This window comes from Apis florea, unplaced genomic scaffold (genome assembly GCF_048593485.1).
Source record: "Apis florea isolate Af1SG1 unplaced genomic scaffold, ASM4859348v1 contig_2274_pilon, whole genome shotgun sequence".
NCBI lineage: Eukaryota > Metazoa > Arthropoda > Insecta > Hymenoptera > Apidae > Apis > Apis florea.
Genome location: NW_028256550.1, coordinates 1,657,849 through 1,677,892, shown reverse-complemented (window position 1 = coordinate 1,677,892; position 20,044 = coordinate 1,657,849). Strand labels below are relative to the sequence as shown.

The window sequence follows — 20,044 nt, the reverse complement described above, 5'->3', positions numbered from 1 at the left end:
GTACAGAAATGATTCCCAAAATAAATACGCATTGCAATATATTAATATATTTATGAGAATAAAGGGTCCAAATTTTAATGCAAAGCTTGGTGTATAAAAATTCATTAAAATTTGTTTATTTACTAATTGTAAGTTATAAGCATTATAATGTAAGTATCATCATTTAAATAAAATGAGATAAAGATATTTTCTCCAGCTATTTCTATCTTTCAAAAATGTATCAACGCATATTTTGTAAGTGAAACAATTGCTTTCATTTCTTTATTTCACTTTTAATTCAAACGAAGTATTGATAAATTCCTTTCACCATGTTGCTTGTTCAAAACAATTGAAAAATCATGAAAGATGAAAAAGAGAGACGTAATAAATATATAGATTACTCAAAATATGTTAATAATAATAATAATAACAATAAGAGAATAAAAGAATAAAAGTATATTGTATTTGTATAAAGATTAATTGTCTTTTTAAAACAAACAATTATATTCATGTACAAAATAATAAAATTTATAGTTTTATGAAAATTATATCAAATTAATATTTCAAACACTTTGCATGATGTTTCTTACATTTTTGCATTCTTTGATTTTAAAAAATTTTTTACCATATCGAAACGAAGATTATATGATCAATTCTTAAATAATTATTGATATATAAATATTAACAAATAAATATCCGTGTCAAAATTTATAAATTATGAATTTGAAATATAACGTCCTTTTATCTTCTCAATTTTATTATATCCTCTCTTTCTCTGATTCTCTTCCGTTCTTGAAACGTGTTCTGTATAAATTATAATCCGTTAACTCGCGGACAGAAGCTCGGCCTCGAATGTACGATCAAAAGCCTGAAACCAGTCTCAGTTTAGAAAAATTTTATTAACCAATCTAAATTTAATCCTCGTTCCCGTCAAAGCACATTCTTTTTTTTTTTTTTTTTTTTTGTTTTCGCTCGCCCATCTTTATCAATTCCATCTTTTAAAATTCTTTTCTATATTTCATTGAACGCCCTCCCGAAGAGTCTTTCTCTTCCTCTGACTTGAATTCGCAGAAACTTATAATAGCATTTTTATTATCATTTTTTTCTTCTTGACAAACGGAATAACTGTAACAATCATAATAAATTTACTTACTCCCTACTACTTAACTGCAGCTACATATTACGAATTCCTTCTAGATCGAAAAATTGAATCGAAGCTCGAGAAGAGACCATTTCGATGCAAAAGAAATTTAATGCGATTGAATATTTGCAGGACAAGATTAAAATGTAAATATTTGAAATCATTGCGCAAGAAGATTAAATATTTCGAAGAAGATAGAGGCCAAATTTACTTCACTTCTTCAAAAGATCCTCTTTCTTTTTTAACGAATCCAATGCAATTTCTTCAATATCCTCGAAATCGCAACAACTGTAAAAGAGATCGATTCTCGATTCTTCGAAAACAAAATTAACATTCTTTTTTTTTTTAGATCTCCAATTGACGAATTCTTCAACTTATAACACGTCGTGAACACGCAAATACATTTCGAAAATTTTCAAAGTCTCTGTAAAATCGATTCTTCAAAAACAAAATTAAACTTCTTTTTTTCTAAATTGATCTCGAATTGACGAATCCAGTGCAATCTCTTCATCCACAATTCTTCAAAGTTAAGATTCTTTTTTCTTTTTTGATAAATCGGCGGTTTTCCTGGAGCCAGTCGAGCGACGCCGGTATTATTGATCGGCTATTCTCCAATCGACCCCTTCGCAGTCTACCGATTTTCATCCCTGAATTCCGATCACCGATCGCCTCTCTTCGTGCCAGCCGAGCGAGCCTCCTCGCGTCAATCAACGGTATCTCGTGAAACCGCGACTCCTATTGGACGATTACCACGCGTCCTCCTCCTCCTCCTCCTCTTCCAAACTTCGACGAGTTGTTCAAATCGTCCTCCAAGCAAAAGTAAAAATGATAAGTTCACGAATTTCACGAGGAGAGCTCCTTTGAGGAAGCTGCGATGCTCGGTCTCGAGAGAGAAATGGTTTACAGATTTTTCTTAGAGGATTGAATATTTCGTTCTACGACACGAGTTTCGGCCGCACGATGAAAGGAATTGATTTTGGGGAGAGGTGACGTAAGGAAACCTAGCGATATCGATCGGTGTGTAATTTATTTTGTGCGAACAGGAACGTTTCAACAATCGTTCAATTTCGTTCGAGCAATTATTTAAATGCAGCGAAAAGTTTGTGACGGACAATGGAGAGATTGGCTGCGGGCGATTTGTCCTGTTAATATTTATAAAATAGTTGGATAGGATTATATTCTATAGTGATAATTATAATTTTGATGAATGCGATGATGTGAAAATGAAAAAAGAGAATTTTGAAGAATAAGATAATCTCGTAGTAGTAGAGATTTCGATTTTTTCTTCAACTTGTGTTCTCGAGGCTTTATAAATTAAGAGATAAAATATGGGTATTTCGTATCTCGAGAGTCCTCCTTATCTATTTTGTTCGTCATAAAGCTTTCTTGGCTAACTTATTTAAATAACGTCGTTGTGCTTTGTTTTTAAGCGATTCTGATGTTTTCGCTCAGAGAAAAGGTATCGTTAATTAAAAAATCGCATAGCAAAAGCTCCGCGACAAAGCTTTCTTCAAATTAGCGTAGATCCCCAAATCCTTAAAATCCTATGAAATTCCTCTGTCTTGTAAATTTCTTTTTCAGATTTCTTTTTTTTTAATACGAAATACCCATCTTTAATTGAAATTAATTTTTATAAAAATTTCGTTTCGAAAAAGTTTGCAATATATACTTCTACTAATTTTTAATTTTTATTACATTACATCACCACTTCGTTATTCATTATATTTATCATAAATGAGGGTTCACGATTTCAAAGTAAATTGAAAAGTATTGTTATAATTGTAAAGAAAAAAGGATTATCCTCCTATTGTTGATTATGAAAGTGTCCAACATCAAAAGATATATTCAAAGATGGAGGAAAGAATTATCGATAAGAATATTCACTTGAAAACGAAGCTTTGAAATATTATTCTTCCTTTTCTTCACTTATTTTAAGAAACAGAATTAATCGTTTGTACTTGCGATTTTTTATATCTAGTATAAAATATAAACAACGTGGTTTCGTGTATACATATATACATATACTATATATGTATATATTATACATATACGTAGTAATGATGGGAAGAGCCGCTTGGTGGCTGAACGCACGTGGTGAAGGCGAGAGAAGGAAGGGAGGGGAGGCTTCGTGCCTCGACGAACGAATGTAATGTGCGATGCGTGCCGGAGAGCGTTTGATATGCGACCACGTTTTTGTATTTCCCGTATTATCGAATCCATTGATCCATTGATATTAGCCCTTTGCAATTTCAGGCATCACTTGGATCGACGCGGCAATTCGAACGGCGACAGTATTTATTTATGTTTGATTTTTTTTAAAATATCGCTGAAGGAATGGATTCCTAACCTCTTTACGCATAATCTTATAAAGTGTAGAATAATTTTCGGCGTTAGTAGTTCGAGTTTGAGCATCGAGTCGTGGCAATAGAAGTATTATTTTCAAAGAAGCATGTGCAATGAAATTAATTCAAGTGAAGATGAGTTTTTCGTTATTGAATAACGAAATTATTTCTATTAAGAAATTGGTGATAGAGAGAAGGAAAATAGTGATGTGGTAAGATGAAAAATAAGAATAACAGTGAATGTGAGAGCACGTTATTGGGATCGTAAGGTTTGCTCTCAATAAAATAAGGAAGGCATCAAACGACATTTTATTGCGATACTTGCCCTGACAAACCGAGGATGCATCTTTGGTAATTACTTTAACAACAATATTTAACAAATATTCTTTCTTTATATGTAAAAATACGGTAAAATATTAAAATATAAAAATCGTAATTCGTTAATTCGTGTGTGAAATCATTTTAAGTTAGCTAAGAATTCTAATATTTTGTACAAAAGAACAAAGAAACACTTACTAACTCTGCTCTCTGTTTCAATCCTACACACACACACATATATATATATATATATATGTAACGTATGAATAAATAATACATTCGAGATCAAAAACTCTGAGTGCAACGTTTAATAATATTTAGAGTCTCGTGGAGCTGTTTGCAAAGCGGTAAACTGAAAAGAGCGTCCACATGCCAGGAATGTAAATGAAAACGAAGGAAAAAGGAAAAGTGAAAGCGATTCTCTCTCTCTCTCTCTCTCTCTCTCTCGTGAGGCGTGGGAAACGAGAAGTCAAGAGAGAGAGTAAACTCGAGCGGAATGGTCAATTTCGCGGGAGAAAGAGGGGGACAGAGACAGGAGACTCGAGTGGAGGCGGTAAGGAATTAAGGGAAAGCTTTTAAAGAAAGTAATTGAGGAATAAGGCTGTAAAACGAGCCACGAAGGAACAAGATAAAAGAGGGCTAAAGGAGGAGCGAGGCGAATAATTAACGAAGCTATTAAAAAAAAATACAGTTGCCGGGCAAGGAAGAGCGTGGAATTTTTTTTTTTTTTTTTTTTTGGAACGGATAAGATTAACCGAGAAATGAAACGGACGAGAAGAATTGTGAATGGACGACGAAAAGGTGAAAAGGTGAAAAATAGCTCGTGCTCGATAATAGAGTTCCATATTAGGAGGATAATTCTCTGTTTGTTTGTTAATTATCTTCCACTTGCCTAATTAACCTGTAATCCAATAAGCTCGATTTAATTAATATCGTGACCGCAAAAATTTGCATATATATATATTGTTTTTCCATGTTTCTTCTTCTCATAACGTTTTCTCAACACTGGAATCTTGAACGGTGGTTAAATTGGTTTCGGTTCCTAATATTAATTTTCAATGGTGATATAAATTTGTCGATGAATACGAATTTTGATTTATATACATAGTTAGGATACACATTCGTGTTCCTTTGGATTGAAAAAAAAAAATGTAACTTTTATGAAAATAATAAAATTTAAAATTATTCGTGAGAACAAATGATATTAATTTATGCTTCGTAATGCATTTCTTTTATTAATTATATATGTATCCATGTTTAAAAAATATTTCACGAACAACCATTTTTATTTCACGCGAATAATCAACTGTTTTACTGTATCATATTAATTTATCTATTTCAAAATAATTCACCTATACATGTATACATATATATTTAGATACGATATTTATTATACGTATCATAGATCGATCGAATTGCGTAATTACATTACATCGTTACTCTAATAACGATCAATTAACGCGCAATACGTGGAACAATGGGAAGTGCACGTTGTTTAACATTGTGAATTGCGAAACAAGTGTCTCTCGGAACGGATGATGTCGCCCGATGTAAGAGAATGTTATCGACAGCTACTGCTATTGTAATTGGGTGCTTAAGGTTTAGAGGTTCCGGACACTTAACTTTACGATCATCCGAACCAAGTTCATCGACTCGAGTGTTCCGGTCAAGGAGGAGCTTCGAGAAACCTCGTCTCGAAGTTTTCTTCGGTACCATCCTCCCCTTTCCTGTTTAGCTCGCGAATTTTTACGTTCGATATAAAAATATCGTAAATATCGTGTACGTACGACACATCATTCGTAAAAGCATCGATCGATTTTTCTTTTTTTTTTTTTTCAATATCGATTTCGTATTATTTATTCCTCACGAAAATTATAATTACATCGTTTTTTTTTTATCGAATGGGGAGGAACGTGTTGATTAATCGCAAGCGATGAATAGATTTTTTTTTTTAAAGAGAAATGTTTTATCTGCTTTATCTAAAGATCGAAGAAAAGTGTTTTGACAAAAGCTGTTCGATGCAAGGTACGCGATGCAGTATTAATAGTTTTTTTTTTTTTTTTTTAATAAATGAATCTATAGAAATGGAGTCATGTAATTTTTAGTGCTTGATATCTAATCTCCTTGTTGATGATCCATTCGTATATCTATAAATATATTTAATTATCAAAGCATATTAATTTTCATACGAATAATAATTTATAAATTATTTTTCTCAACGATTATTTCATATTTGAGTAGTTCAAAATAATATTATAATTGTGTAATTGTAATTTTTGTGAAATATTTTTAAATCAATATAATGTTATTAATTATTTTATATAAACATTTAATGAATAATGAATAAAGTCGATGAATAAGTTGTTTTCGTCTAAAATTTCTTTTAAAACAAGATATATTGATTTTAAAGAATTATCTCTAACCTTCTCCAAATACAGTGAAATCGGAAGATCGAATATTTTGCTACTCGAAAGCCCTATCCAAACATTCTACAACTCAGAATATTTTCCTATCTCTATACTTTCAAAACAAATAATGCATAAGTATATAACCTCCTCATTTGCATCTTATCTATTGGCTCGGTATGAAATTGAACATGCCAATTTCTCGTATATAATAACACTGAGAAGAAAAAGTGTGCTAACAAGTGTGTTAAAATAAGAAAATTCATATATTATAATAGATATTGAAGCAAATATTAATTATAGAAATAATAAAAATTTTACGAAAATTTATAGTATTAAAAGTTGCTAATAATAAATAAATAAATGCAATTGAAAATTATTCAATTATTATCTTTAACGTTGAAATTGCGCGATTCAGAAAAATAGAAACGAAGATTTAGAATTAAAATGACTCGGTTCAAAAAACAAATAGAATGTAATTAGAATGAGATTGAAAATCGATATATTCGTTGATGACGAAAAGAATAGTGAAATTCATAAATAATTAATAAAATTACATTGCTAGTTTTATTACAAGCTTTTTTCGATCGCTTTTGCTCGAATTTTAGATTTGGAAACGATGATCGTATTATTCCAACAAAGTTACACGAACAACGATCGATTCTGCTGAGTAATCGCTGGTGAAATCGAATAGTGAAGCTGAATTTGAGTCATAACTCGGGAAGAAAAAGATTAAGTGTTAAGCTGAAAGTAGTCGCATTCGTATAATTAAATTTTATCGAAAATATATATCGAACAATTATTTTTTATTGACAAAAACTTCCAAGGTTAATTTTTATTTTTTTAAAGTGATTGTCGCACATATTACGTTACGTTTATTGGAATTAAAAAAATTTTTGTAATAAATATCGTTTTATATCATTTTGAAAATAATAATCGGGAAGAAAATATGAAAATCTTCTCTTCTCTTTCTCAATTAATTCAAATACTGGAGATTTCGCTGTACACTGCTCAGTATTTTTTACTGCATTAAAAAGCTTAAATTCGTACGAGTGTATTCACAACTGCCCATTAAGATGAGGTTATGAATAACCTCTTTTTTTTTTTTTTTTTAAATTAAAAATTATTCACTATTTCTAATTAACAATACCGAGTATTTAAACTGTTGGAATAAATTTTAGACGTCGACACGAAATAAAATAATCTCGTTTAATGAAAGTTAAGGCTCGAGTGATAAACAGGGATGGACAGTGAGCAGAGATGGCCATACAACATCGGTATTTCATCGTGGTAAGTAGTATCGCTGTATGGCTGGTCAGACGCAGGCGTTCGCGGTGTTCCGAATATTACCACTTAGCTTTGATGAAAGAACTTCATTAGAGAGTGGATTTCTTTACACGGACGAAACGCGGGTTTTGATAATAATAATCTTTTCTTGCATTATCGATTTTATTTATTTCTCTCGCCGCGAATTTCACGAATTTCAAAAATTCGGCGTGCCAATTATGCTAATATAATTTCGATTCGGCAGTTCGAATTAAACATTTCCATGCTGATTAAACGTTTCCTTTGAACGCGATGGAACGCGTTTTTACTCGCTTTGAAATCAAACGGGATTCGTAACATTTGTTGTCAAGGACACCCTCCTCAATAATTTTCACCAGCAATTTTTTTAATCGTCGCCAGTGTTTTTTCGTTAAAAATGATCACGGTATTATATAAGAGATTATAGATGACGAATGATCATTGCTTGAAAGAAATTATAAATCAAACTATTTAATAGAAATTTCGTAATTTCTATTAAATAAAAATTCTGTCGATTGTGAATTGATAGATACGAATAATCCTAGTACTCCTTTTATGCATATTATAAATAAATATTTAATTAATTAATATTTAAAAATAGTAAATGATAAATCAATATTTTTGTTATTTTTGCATGGACATCAATTTCGAGATCTACACAATTAGAATGATTTATTTTTTAACTATTCAGAGCAGTTGGACTGCCTTCCTCCTAATTTTGAATCTATCTTTTATTTGTAAATGTAAAAAAAAAATTAATTTCAATTGTAGAAAAATCATGTGTATCTTCTTTCTTCTTTCAAATTCCTGCTTATCTTTGTTGATTAAAAGAGATAGAAAAGAGAGAGAGAGAGAGAGGATGTCTTTATGTTGTACAAATCTGATATTTGAAATAAATTTACATGAATGACGAGTGGAAAATGTTTGGCTTACAGTCTCAATGTTAACTTTACCACTATTCCATCTGGCATGATTGCAATCTGGAAACCAGTTGTTTCATATTGGAATTAGTACGGCAACTTCCATCGAGTATTCTCTCGAGAGGCAAAATATGGATAGATCTGAAAATACAGAGAGCGTGATAAACGTTCAAACGGATTCTCTCCGTCTCGATATCTAAGTTTCATTAGTAATTAACGATCTCCGTTCGATGATCAGGATTTGTAGGAAATCGGGGGAATTGTAAGATATTTAAATTTTTTTAAATTCAAGAAAAGAAAAAGAAAGAAACAAAGATCGAAAATCGAATTGGAATATTATTTTTTGTTCTTGTAACTTTCAATACAAATTTTAGTTTATCTTCATTCATTATGAAGAGTTTTAAATTTTTAAGACACAAAAATATTGCAAAAAGTTTATACATTATGTTGGTTATGAGAAGCAGTTAAACATTTTTCTCTAATATTTGAAAGAAAAAGACTGGCTAAGCGTGTGGCTTACATCTTGTGAATGGATTAAGATAAAAAGGAATTTTTAAAGTTCCATAGCGATCATTTCTTCTTGAAACTGAGAAATGGCGAAACGTCATTCAATTGTATAATATTTGCCAATATTTTTGAATATATAAGGATTACATTGGATTTAATAATAATTGAGAATCCTTGGAGTTTGGTATTCACTTCGTGGATGCTGAAAACTAGACTGGAAATGAATGGGAATGGAAGGAATGGTACGTTTCAGTTATAATAGAATCATTTTCCTCGTCAAATACTTGTTGTAACGTTAATAGATATTGGTAACATCATATTGAAATAAAGAAAATGTAGGAGAGAAAAATAGAAAAATGGAACATCAGTTTATATTTCTTTTGAACAAGTTACGAATAATAAAACATATATCTAAATGCTAGAAAAATTGCATTTATTATACATCTTCTAAAGTGTAAATATTAAATATTTTCTAGATTATCTGGGAAATATTATAAAATAAGATATTTATAGGATGGAAATAAAAGATAAATATTTTAAATTTAATGATGTTAAAATGTCAAGCAACTTTAAGTTTCAATTCAATATGCCAACTTTTTTCTTTGCTTAAAGTTAATCTTTCTACGAATATATTAACATTTTATGTATATATTATGATCAGAGATATTGTAATGAGATATATACGTACAATTACAAAAATTCTTATATTATTTTATTCAATAGTATATAACAATATAATAAAAGAATATAAAATTAACACTTTCGAATGTTTTTGCGAATAAAATTCTGTTATTGAAAGCATTTTAAGAAAATAAGATATAATTGTATCACGTAGGACTAATAGCCAATTGGCGTGCTCGGTCGACAAAGTGTTAGTACAGTAATATGATATAATAAAGATGAAAGCTTGATAGAATAATGTTTGAATAATATAATAATAACGACGAAAAATTAAAAAAACATTGTGGATTCTACTTTCAATGATGAATCATAATGTTTAAAAAAAATTGAAGAATATATGTATGTACAGAAAAATTGTTTCTTGGCAAATGAATATTTTGTAATAAATTCTATATTTATTCCACGTCGAATGCCAATGGACTCGTGTATACTGAAAAAAAAAAAATAATATTTGTAAAATAACAAATTTTTCATATAATTTATAATTATATACAAATATTTAATGCATAAAAATTACTTTTAAAAAATGTTCGAGAAAAAAGTAATTTAATAGAAAAAATTTTTTTATAAATCGTAAACGATAAATTTTATCAAATTTAAATTAAATTAAATATTCACTGATATAATTTTTTTACTGCATTTTGATCTGCATCCTTTGATGAACAGCTGATCATTTCTAGAAAAAAATTGTAGATACATTTAGAGGAATAAGATAGAAATTAATATAATTTATTAATCTTTAACAATAATAATCCACTTACATCCTCATCATCACTTCTTATTTAATTTGGATAATGGCCAATTGCGTCTCTGTTCAATTCTTGCTTCTTATTTCGTTATTTGGCACATAGAAAGCACATTCTGTATAACTGAGACCACGCTCGACTTCGACTGGTAATGGAGACTTATCTGGTTGTTGAACGTGAAGTTTATACATGTTTGAGTTTGTTTTTTAAAATTATCTACGACTTTTGAAGCCTCGTTGTCTTTCATAATTCAAATTTTGCAAGGAATTAAAAAAATTGAAATATTTTCTAAATTAATAACTTTTTTTTTTAATAGAAAATGATCAAAATATTTTATGATCCCATTAATAATCTTCAATTCAAATTTTATAATTTTCCAACATTTACTTACCTTCCTTCCTTTATTTTTCTTCTAAAATAAAAATTTTTCATTTTCTTTGTCAAGAATTCTTCTAATTTTTCGTTACACACTCCATTTTACTCAAAATTTATACATACATCTTAACTTTTAACTTTTAAAAACGTTATAAATAAATTTCTGTTACAGATCCGGTACGCGATTTCCTGACAAGCAGCGTTTCACTCAACAATGGATTCAACGATGACGGACGATGACAATTACCCCAATTACGCGAAAGAGAAAATCGACAAATCACTTTCGTAATTTTTGACGAGATCGATTAAAACGAACGAGTCTGCCGCGACTCGTCTATTTAATTCCCTAATAATAGCCAGCGACGAGTTACTTTATTTTTCTCTCTCGCCACCAAGAAGCCTACTAAGCCTACCAAGACTCGGTTAACACGCTTAACGCGGTCACCCTTCTTGCCTCGGTAAGGATTTCACGTCGAGCGAAAACGAAAAAGATGGAGCCAGAAGCGCGGAAGCAACGATCATGGCGGCACCGCCACCAGCGCCACCACCGGTATCGCGAGCAGCAACCACGGCGCGAGCAACAACAGTTGACGAGAAAACGGAAATGCGTGGAACGTTCGAACAACGTTAAAGGAACGTCCCTCGAATGGTAACCGGGAGGGATGGATGCTCAGTTCGCGTCGATGAGCTCGTTATTCGTTTCCCTGCTCTCTTGTGTCCGGATAATAACCGAGAATGAGATCGCCCGATCACAACACCTTCCTATCCGCGCGAAGGTTCTCGATCAACTCGGTCTCGACGTTGCGTACGCATAAGAAGGAACGATTGGAGGATGGGGCAGCGCGGGGGGCGAAGTGAAGCGTGTACCTCGCGTCGACTCGATACAGTCAATTAACTTGCCTCTCGATTCGCAATTAAATTTAAGGGGGAGGAGGAGTCAAACGCTTTCAAATGCGCGCAATGAGATAGTCACCGTTCGGGGCGAGAGATTAGCCCGAGCTCGAGGCCGGGTTTAATAATAAAGCCATAATTAAAAAGTGACGAAGAGAAAGAAGAAGAACAGTCGAGAAAGTGTTTCGGATAGAGGCCGCCAGGATGGTTGTTGGAGGGGAGACGTTCGTCCAACGGCGATACTTGCCCGGCATTTTGACGGTCGCTTACTTCTGCGCCTTCGTTTTCTGGATCGATGGGATGAGGGATTGTGCCGGTCAAAGGCCGATAAATCTGGGCGGAGCGAGGAAAAGGGACGTATACATCGCTGGATTTTTCCCTTTCGGACCCCACGTGCCCGAGAGCCACATCGGCCGCGGCGTAATGCCCTCGGTCAAGCTCGCCGTCGATCATATCAACGAGGATCGGATCGTCCTCAGGAATTATCGGCTGCACATGTGGTGGAACGACACGGAGGTAAGATTAATAAGTAGTTTCGAAAGGTTTTATTTTTACGTACGTAATTTTTCGGAATGTTAGAGATAGCATACTTTAGTGCTCGTTTTCAATATAACGGTATTATATTATGTTTAATGTCGAGGTTAGTTCATATATAAATATGGATTCTTAAAGTTTTGATACTTTTTTAGAAGGTTTAGTAATATTTGTTTAGATTTTGATATTCCGGTATTAGCTTATTGTAAAAGATACTTCCAAGATTAGAATTGTGAAAGAATGTTGAAACTTTGAGAGTGAATTTCGTCGTTTCACGATTAACAATCGATCGATATATTCGGAATACGAATATTTGTATTTTATATTGTAATTTTATTACATAACTTTAAAAGCAAATAGATTGTATTATTTTGTAGAAGAAATAATTAATATCATCATTATCATCGTCACTGTGAAAATTATTTTTGATCGAAGTTTGTTACTTTCCTACGATTTTCTTAAAACTTTGAAAAAACGAATTTTCTTTCCGTTTGAAACGATCTATAATGATCATTTCGATGAAAATGAAAGTATAATCCAGAAAAGTAATGTCAAACTGCACACTTTCGTTGAAATACAAACTTTGTAAAATGAATTGGAATACTTTAATGCATTCCTTTATATTCAACTGTCAAGTTGTCATAACTCTATTTCGTTCTCTCGCAAAACAATTTAAACGGAAAGAAATTGCAGTTCTTTGACAAGCAGCATGGCTGTTATATATCGATGATGAATAAAATACTTTTTATATGATTACGTGATAAATTAAACAAATTATTTTTTATATGAAAACTTTTACGATTACACTGTTAATGCAGTAAATTATTCTTTTTTATATTATATAACAATCAATTTGGTGTCAATAATTGCTGACGAAAGAATTAAAATTTCGAACGATAGATTTTTTTTTTTTTTTTTTTAGATGAACGAGATGAAATATTTCGTAATTTATAATTAGTTTATACAATTATTCTTATTCAAAAAATTGTTTTAATTGTTAAAATGAAAATCTACGTATTTTCTTTTACCACAAATTCTGATATAGAAATATTATTAAAGTTGATGTCAATATTGTTATTGCATATAAAAGCAACATCAACAAAAGAATGAAAAGAAATTAAAATCAACTTTCGTTAAAAATAGATACAACGTAACGTAACAAATAGCATTAAATTAATTTAACAAATATATTTTTCTCGAATTTCTTCGTGTATATATTTATATTGTATACACGAATAATCGAGCTTCGATAATTCAAACAGAAAAAATTAAAATTTAAATGATTTTGTGATGTATTATTGTCAAAATTATATTGATTCTAACGAAAAAATTCATTTCCAATCTGCCTACTTTTTCAAATATTACATTTTTGAGAATTGTCACGTATTTTGCAATACGAAATTCTTTAAAAATATCATAAATTTGTATATGTAAAATATTAAAATATATAAATTTATAATAAAATTCGTAAGAATGTTAAATCAATTTCATATGACGTAAATGCAAAAAAAAAAAAAAAAAAAAGAATAATAATTCAAGCTTATGAATAGCTTATGAAAGAAAATAAAATTGTAATTGAAAGAAATTAATCAAATTAAAATGGAAAAAGAATATAACATATAATCATAATTGTCAATTCAACAAGAAATAAATATTATTTTTTAAAATAATATTCTTCTTGTATCATTCTATATTTTTCTATGCGTTAATATTAAAAGTTATCGAATGTACGTCCAATTAAATATATTACTTTTTCATTAATTTCTCGTCAATAAAAAAAAAATTTTAATTATGCATTTTTTATTTACTTCACACCAGATTGATTGACCAAAAACTCTTTAACAATTGTATGTTGCATTCGATATTTATGTAACATCGTAACATGCAGATTTTATTTTTAATGAATTTCGTATTATTTGCTATTTTTGCTAACAATTTCTGCCCCTGCAAATAATATATATATTCGATACATATATGCATCCATAAATATGGCAAACAATACGAGTTCAACGTAAGATTTGTATACGAAATCGAGATTGTATCATGTTGAATTACACCCTCGAGATTCGATCGATAATTCGACTTGAAACAGTGAAATAGAACAATAACGAATGAAAACTCGAATGAAAGGAAAATTCTGGCGAATGTAGATATTCGATTGAACGTTTTATTTACGGAATCATTAGGCTTTACGGAATATTTTCGTGTGAACAATTTCATCGCACGATTCATGCATCCCGTTCAAATTAACCCCTGAATCTTACTCGTTTAATTTATTTCCATTGTACGCATATTTATTACATTCAGCACGGTTTAAATATTAACGAAAAACCTATCTGTGCACAGAATGTAAAATCAATTTATCCGTGTATATATACGAGTTGGTGGAAAAATATCGAGGATCGATCTAATATCGTCGCGTTGCTTTCGGTCTTCTCGCATTGACAGTGAAACGTGTCAACAGCGAATGGACGAGGGAGGAAGTTAAAATTACGACAATCGTGGTTTAAATCGTGGTTTTTGAATACGCTCTTGAAGAGATGGGAGGAGAAAGGTTTTTTTTTTAAAAACCTTAAGGTAGAGAGATTTATAGAAGGAATTAGGAACAAAGGATTATTCATAGCTTCGTGATTAGGTTACAATTATATCGTATCGTATCGATGACGATGATTAAATTTACAAGGCGCGACGAATGTTTTAATGTTTAAGAATAAAAATACTAATGTATTTTTCTATTCTTTCTCTCTGTTGAAGGCAAATTAATTGTTGTGTGAATTTTTCAACGTGACAGCCTGCATGCATTTATGTAGTTTTTGCAAAAGATTTAAAAAAAAAAAAGAAAGTGACAGAATTTCGTGCTTAAACGAAGATAGGAAAAGGATAAAATAAATATAAGCATGCAATAACGTAAGATTTTATTTTTAAATTTTAACAAATTGGTTGATCCATAAATACCTTAAATTCTTAAAAAAAAAAATTAAGAAGAAAATAGTGTTTTTTTAAACATTCTCTTTAATCTAATATATTCGTTTGGTTTAATTTCAAAGATTATTAATATATTTGAAAAATTCTTTTCCCTTTGAGATACAATTAGAGATATAAGATATTTCAAAAATTAATTCGATTAATTAATTTTGGGACTTAATCTTGAAAGTATGGAGACACTTTTGTGTCGAATAATAATGTATAATAATTTCGTTTTACATTTATGTAATAGAAAATATACACCGATACATTATATAACGTAATGAATTTATATAGAATTCTATAGGAAACGTGATACAATAATGTTATGATGTTAAAATGTGAAATAAATGAAAAAATAAATTTTTTTCAATTTAAAGTCTCGCTTTTAAGGAAAATCGAGTTTAAAAATTGAATCTCGACTGAATAATGATAAAATAATTGTGTATGGAGATTGTTCTAAGAGCAAGGATAAATCGAAAATATTGAGTGCAATTTCGATTGAAAAACGGATACAGGAAAAAATTTTAATCTTTACGACTTTTAATATGATTTCTCTTACCGTCAATCTTCTTCTCGCGAAACGTTTGAAAATATAAGTTATTTGCGAGCATGGAAAAACATAAAGAACATTTGATACGCTCCATCGATCGGTTCCCTTTTTAATACTCTCCAAATATCTGGATCTAATTTTATAATTATTCGATTCTGATCGATATAAGAAGAATTTTTATATGAACGTCACACTTGTCTTTTTAAGTATATAGGTTAATAGGTTTCTAAAAATTCCGCACCTCATAAAGTTTTTAACAATCTTCCATACGTGACGAAATCTAATTATTATAAAAGCATAAATTGAATAACTCGAAATGTTACTTTCTTACCGGAAATATTTTGTCAAGAATATCATTATAAAACTATTTTTCACGTTATGTATTATTATTATATGTATATATGTTCTCTGGATTCTGGCATAGACAGCCACATTTTTGTTTAACCTAACCTATACCAATTAATCGAAAAATTGCAACTTATATCTTGGATAATTATATTTCAATAAATTGCTCTATTGCTCTATTTATCTCTATTAGTTGACCCAGACAAGAATGTGGCTGCCTATAACAGATTCTCGTAAAATCAGATTTCAATTTAGGAATGTGCGGATTTGTGAAATTATGGGATTCCCGAACTATAGGTCGGCAGAAGTCGGGCAAGATCGGGCGAGCTTCTATCTTATTGCATGTAAACATATCGAGATGCCGAAAATACCCGACTGCGCACGAACATATCTAGATCGCAAAAGTATATACATATAATTGGACAACAGGAACAAAACAAAATAAAAAGAAAGACAAATTTCTTTTATATTTTCCAATAACTTTTTAACAGATTAGGTTTAAATTATAATATTTCTTGCTGTGAAAAACAATTCGTTCGTCGAGTGGCGAGAAAATTTTTTATTATTTCTTTTATTGAACAGAATTACATGAGATGACATTTTTATCAATTTTCAATTATTTCGTAAATATATATGTATTTTTTTAATACTATCTTTTAATACTATCCGAACTTTTTAATTTTTTGTTGAGAAGTAAAGTTAATTTAATAAAAAATTTTTCAAATATATCTAATGTCAAGCTTATAGGAACTGCTATGCAATTTTTAAAAATCTACAATTGGTGATGTACATTTTATTCGACATCGATTCAATTTTTTTATAGCTTAAAATCTTGTGAAAAAAGATGATCTTTGTGTAATGGAATAATTTTTGGAGTGCAGAAAGAATATAATAACAAATTATACAAATTGCATGTAAAATTATACATAAACGCTGTATTGTAAAAATATAAAACATCCGTGCAATCGAATCGTTTTCGAGATCTCGATATATGTACAATCGGATATCTTTGCTGGGATCCTGAAAAGATACGTATATTCGAGAACTTTCCGATCTTGCCCGATGTTTTCCGATCCGACCCGAGTCCAAAATATCTCTGGTTTCGTATAAATATTAAAATGATAAAAGAGAATGATCGAAAAGAAATAATTGAAAGAAAATATAAAATATATTCTTCTGAAAAAAGAAAATTAATATAATTCTTTTTCAATTTATTTCAATAAATTTATTTCACATTCGTTCGAATTTATTTATTTTAATATAAATTCCGTGAAAAACTTCATGACCGAGCGCTAATGAATATTCACACGCAATTGTGTACAGTAGCGCATCGTTCAATGTGGTACTTTCACGAACTAAAAATTGCGCTACTGCCTTCGTATAATACGGTTAAAGAAAATTTGAAAAATAAGTATAAAAGTAAAAATGAAAATAATACAGGAAGATATATTTTGAAATTATTTTTTTTTTAAAGTGATAAAGAAACTAAATCAATATCTAAAAAAAAAAAAAAAAAAACGATTAAACTTAATTTTAAACGATTTTAACGATAATTAGTGAACAAATTTTAATTTTTTACTCTTTTTAGTCGTCAAATCAATGACCAATTTTTCTCTTGGCTTCGTGTGGCATTATGCAATTCCACACTTTCTTCTACTGTATTTCATAAATGTTAACGAACAATTGTTACGCATTGCAATCTGTCTTAGCTATACACGAGATTATTGTTGTGTGCAAAATGTAATACATGTATCAAACTTGGACACGTTTTAAATATCACAAATATTTATGAGAAAATACAATCTTTGATTAAAAAATATTCGATCATTCTTTAAAATAGAACAAGAATTTTTGAAATTGGACCAAAAAGAATTTTTGAAATCTTTTCAAAAAATTATAATTCCTGGTAGAAAATAAATAATAAAGCTTTTTATAATTCTTTACGCGAAAATTTAAATAACTTTTTATAAAATTGTTATACATATATGCTTAACAGAAAAAAAAGCTATAAAAAAATAATGTTCTCAACAACTTAATTATTCGAGATTGATTGAAACCGTGGGGGAGGTAAATTTTTTAGAAGTTCATCGAAAGATATTTAAAAGATGTTTAAACGCGGGAATCTAGAAAACAAATATCACGAAATACACGAAAAGCAGAAACGCGTTAAACGAGAGGAGGGAGAGATCTGATAAACGTGTCTCTGAAATTCCTCATTTCTGTAGACACGTTCTTTCAAAGCGTTCGACCCTTTTTGAGCGTAAAATAAGAAACTGTTTGTACATATTTCAAGAAATTCTTCGCCTCTGAATCGCGAATACTTTTTCTAAAGTATAAACGTTAAAAAAAATACTCGTTCCTATTTCGTATATAATTTTCATTTCCTGGAATGTATCGTATAAAAAATACGTATTCGTTATTCTTTATTAGATCACTAGAAACGGAGTGTGATAAATGGAAAAAAAAAAAAAAAGAAATCCGTGAAATCTGAAACTTATTATTCGATTCGCAAGAGAATGAAAGATCAAAATAGATCGTTTCTTTGAAAAACGTTGTTGTTTCAATCGTGAAAAGTGTCAATAGACAATTACCAAGCTTTCGTCTTTGAAAATAACCAACGCTTACCGCTAACGATGTTAATCGATATAAAAAGAGAGCACTTAATGCTCTTAGCCTTCGTTGAAAGTTTATCGTGTCGTTTAACGCTGTCGACACCGTTTCCCGGCGACATTAATTCATTAATTCCACGGCTCTCAAAATGTTTCCACCCGTTCCAAGACTCATGCTTCGAAGAAATTCGATGTTTTTGCTATTCTTGCAAATTCGAATCGTTCGATCCATTCGTTAATATGATTTTTAAGTGTAAAAAATATAACTTTGAATTTTATGAATAAATATACACGATTGGACAAAAAGTATAAAAAAGATTTAAATATATTTAAGTAAAAAACGTTAGAGCGTATAGAAAATAAGAAATTTTTGCCTTAATACAAATTGTTGCTTAAATATAAAAACGAATAGAAGAAATTTGTTTGGATTTAAAAAATTTAAGATAAAGTAATAAAGTATTTTGCAAAGTGGCAATTTTTTATGAAAATTAAATACAAAGTTCGATATCTTTTTAATTCTGTGAAAATTATTTTATTATTTGGTTAATAAAACCAAAGAATATATGTTTTATATATGATGAATTTATTTTATTTGTAATATTATTGTTTTTTTATCCATTTAAAAATCCAATTTTTCTTCCATAAAAAAGAATCGTTCAAGTGTAAAATTTTTGAATAAACTTACATTACATTTTCTCGAAAAATAATATATGATATAATTATCTAAAGTCTTTTGTACTCTAACGCGTTCATATATTCGTATATAGGATGATTTGAAGTGATGATTCTAGAAGCACAAAAATATTAGTTGAGGCTTACTTATCAAGTTATAATAGAATTGAAGTGAGGTTTTTTTGCATTTTGTTTCTACTTTACATTAAACTTGCAAACTTGAATTATATTTCTAGTTTATAATAATAAATAAACTTCAATCAATATTTTTACATACCATTTTTTCTATTTATTTTGACTCAGAAACGATTGACTCATTTAAAGATGTGAATACATTAATATTCACTTACACTTCAATAGAAATCCAAATTATATCAATGTCATATATTTCTGATACGGGCACAAATGACAAAACCAAAAAATCATAATGGATAGAAAATATTTTCGATTATAAATTATTTCAATGCATTAATTACGAAATTATAAAACTATAAATTCTTAAATATTAATTCGTAAATACGAATTATTTCTCCAAATAATTTCCACTGTGATCCTTGTATCATCTTTACATACAAAATGGAACGAAATGAAATAATAGATAAATCTTCAAACGTACGCCTCAAAGGTTAAATATATATACGAGCATTGGTAAATTGGTATGCCAATTAACCGGATATTTTTCAAGGATGCGAACGATTTCTCGGCTAAAGAGCCGATGAGACCCTTTCCCTTAGAGTTTGCTTTCATTCACGAGAGC

The 20,044-nt window shown here is 29.8% G+C and overlaps 1 protein-coding gene and 1 long non-coding RNA gene across 2 annotated transcripts in view; one reads left to right on the top strand and one right to left on the bottom strand.

The window, feature by feature from the left end:
• The window catches only part of GABA-B-R2 (gamma-aminobutyric acid type B receptor subunit 2), a 192,557-nt gene that overhangs the window by 32,783 nt on the left and 139,730 nt on the right, over positions 1 to 20,044 (top strand). The window contains exon 2 of the mRNA XM_012488744.3: positions 10,892 to 12,126. Coding sequence (XP_012344198.3) covers positions 11,815 to 12,126 — 312 coding nt within the window. The 5' untranslated portion in view covers positions 10,892 to 11,814. The remainder of the gene's footprint in view (positions 1 to 10,891; positions 12,127 to 20,044) is intronic.
• LOC147658348 (uncharacterized) lies at positions 9,603 to 10,524 on the bottom strand. Its single transcript, XR_015290676.1, has 3 exons — positions 10,360 to 10,524; positions 10,217 to 10,274; positions 9,603 to 10,028 (listed from the first exon to the last, which is right to left on the bottom strand). It is a non-coding gene; the product is annotated as an uncharacterized LOC147658348 (long non-coding RNA).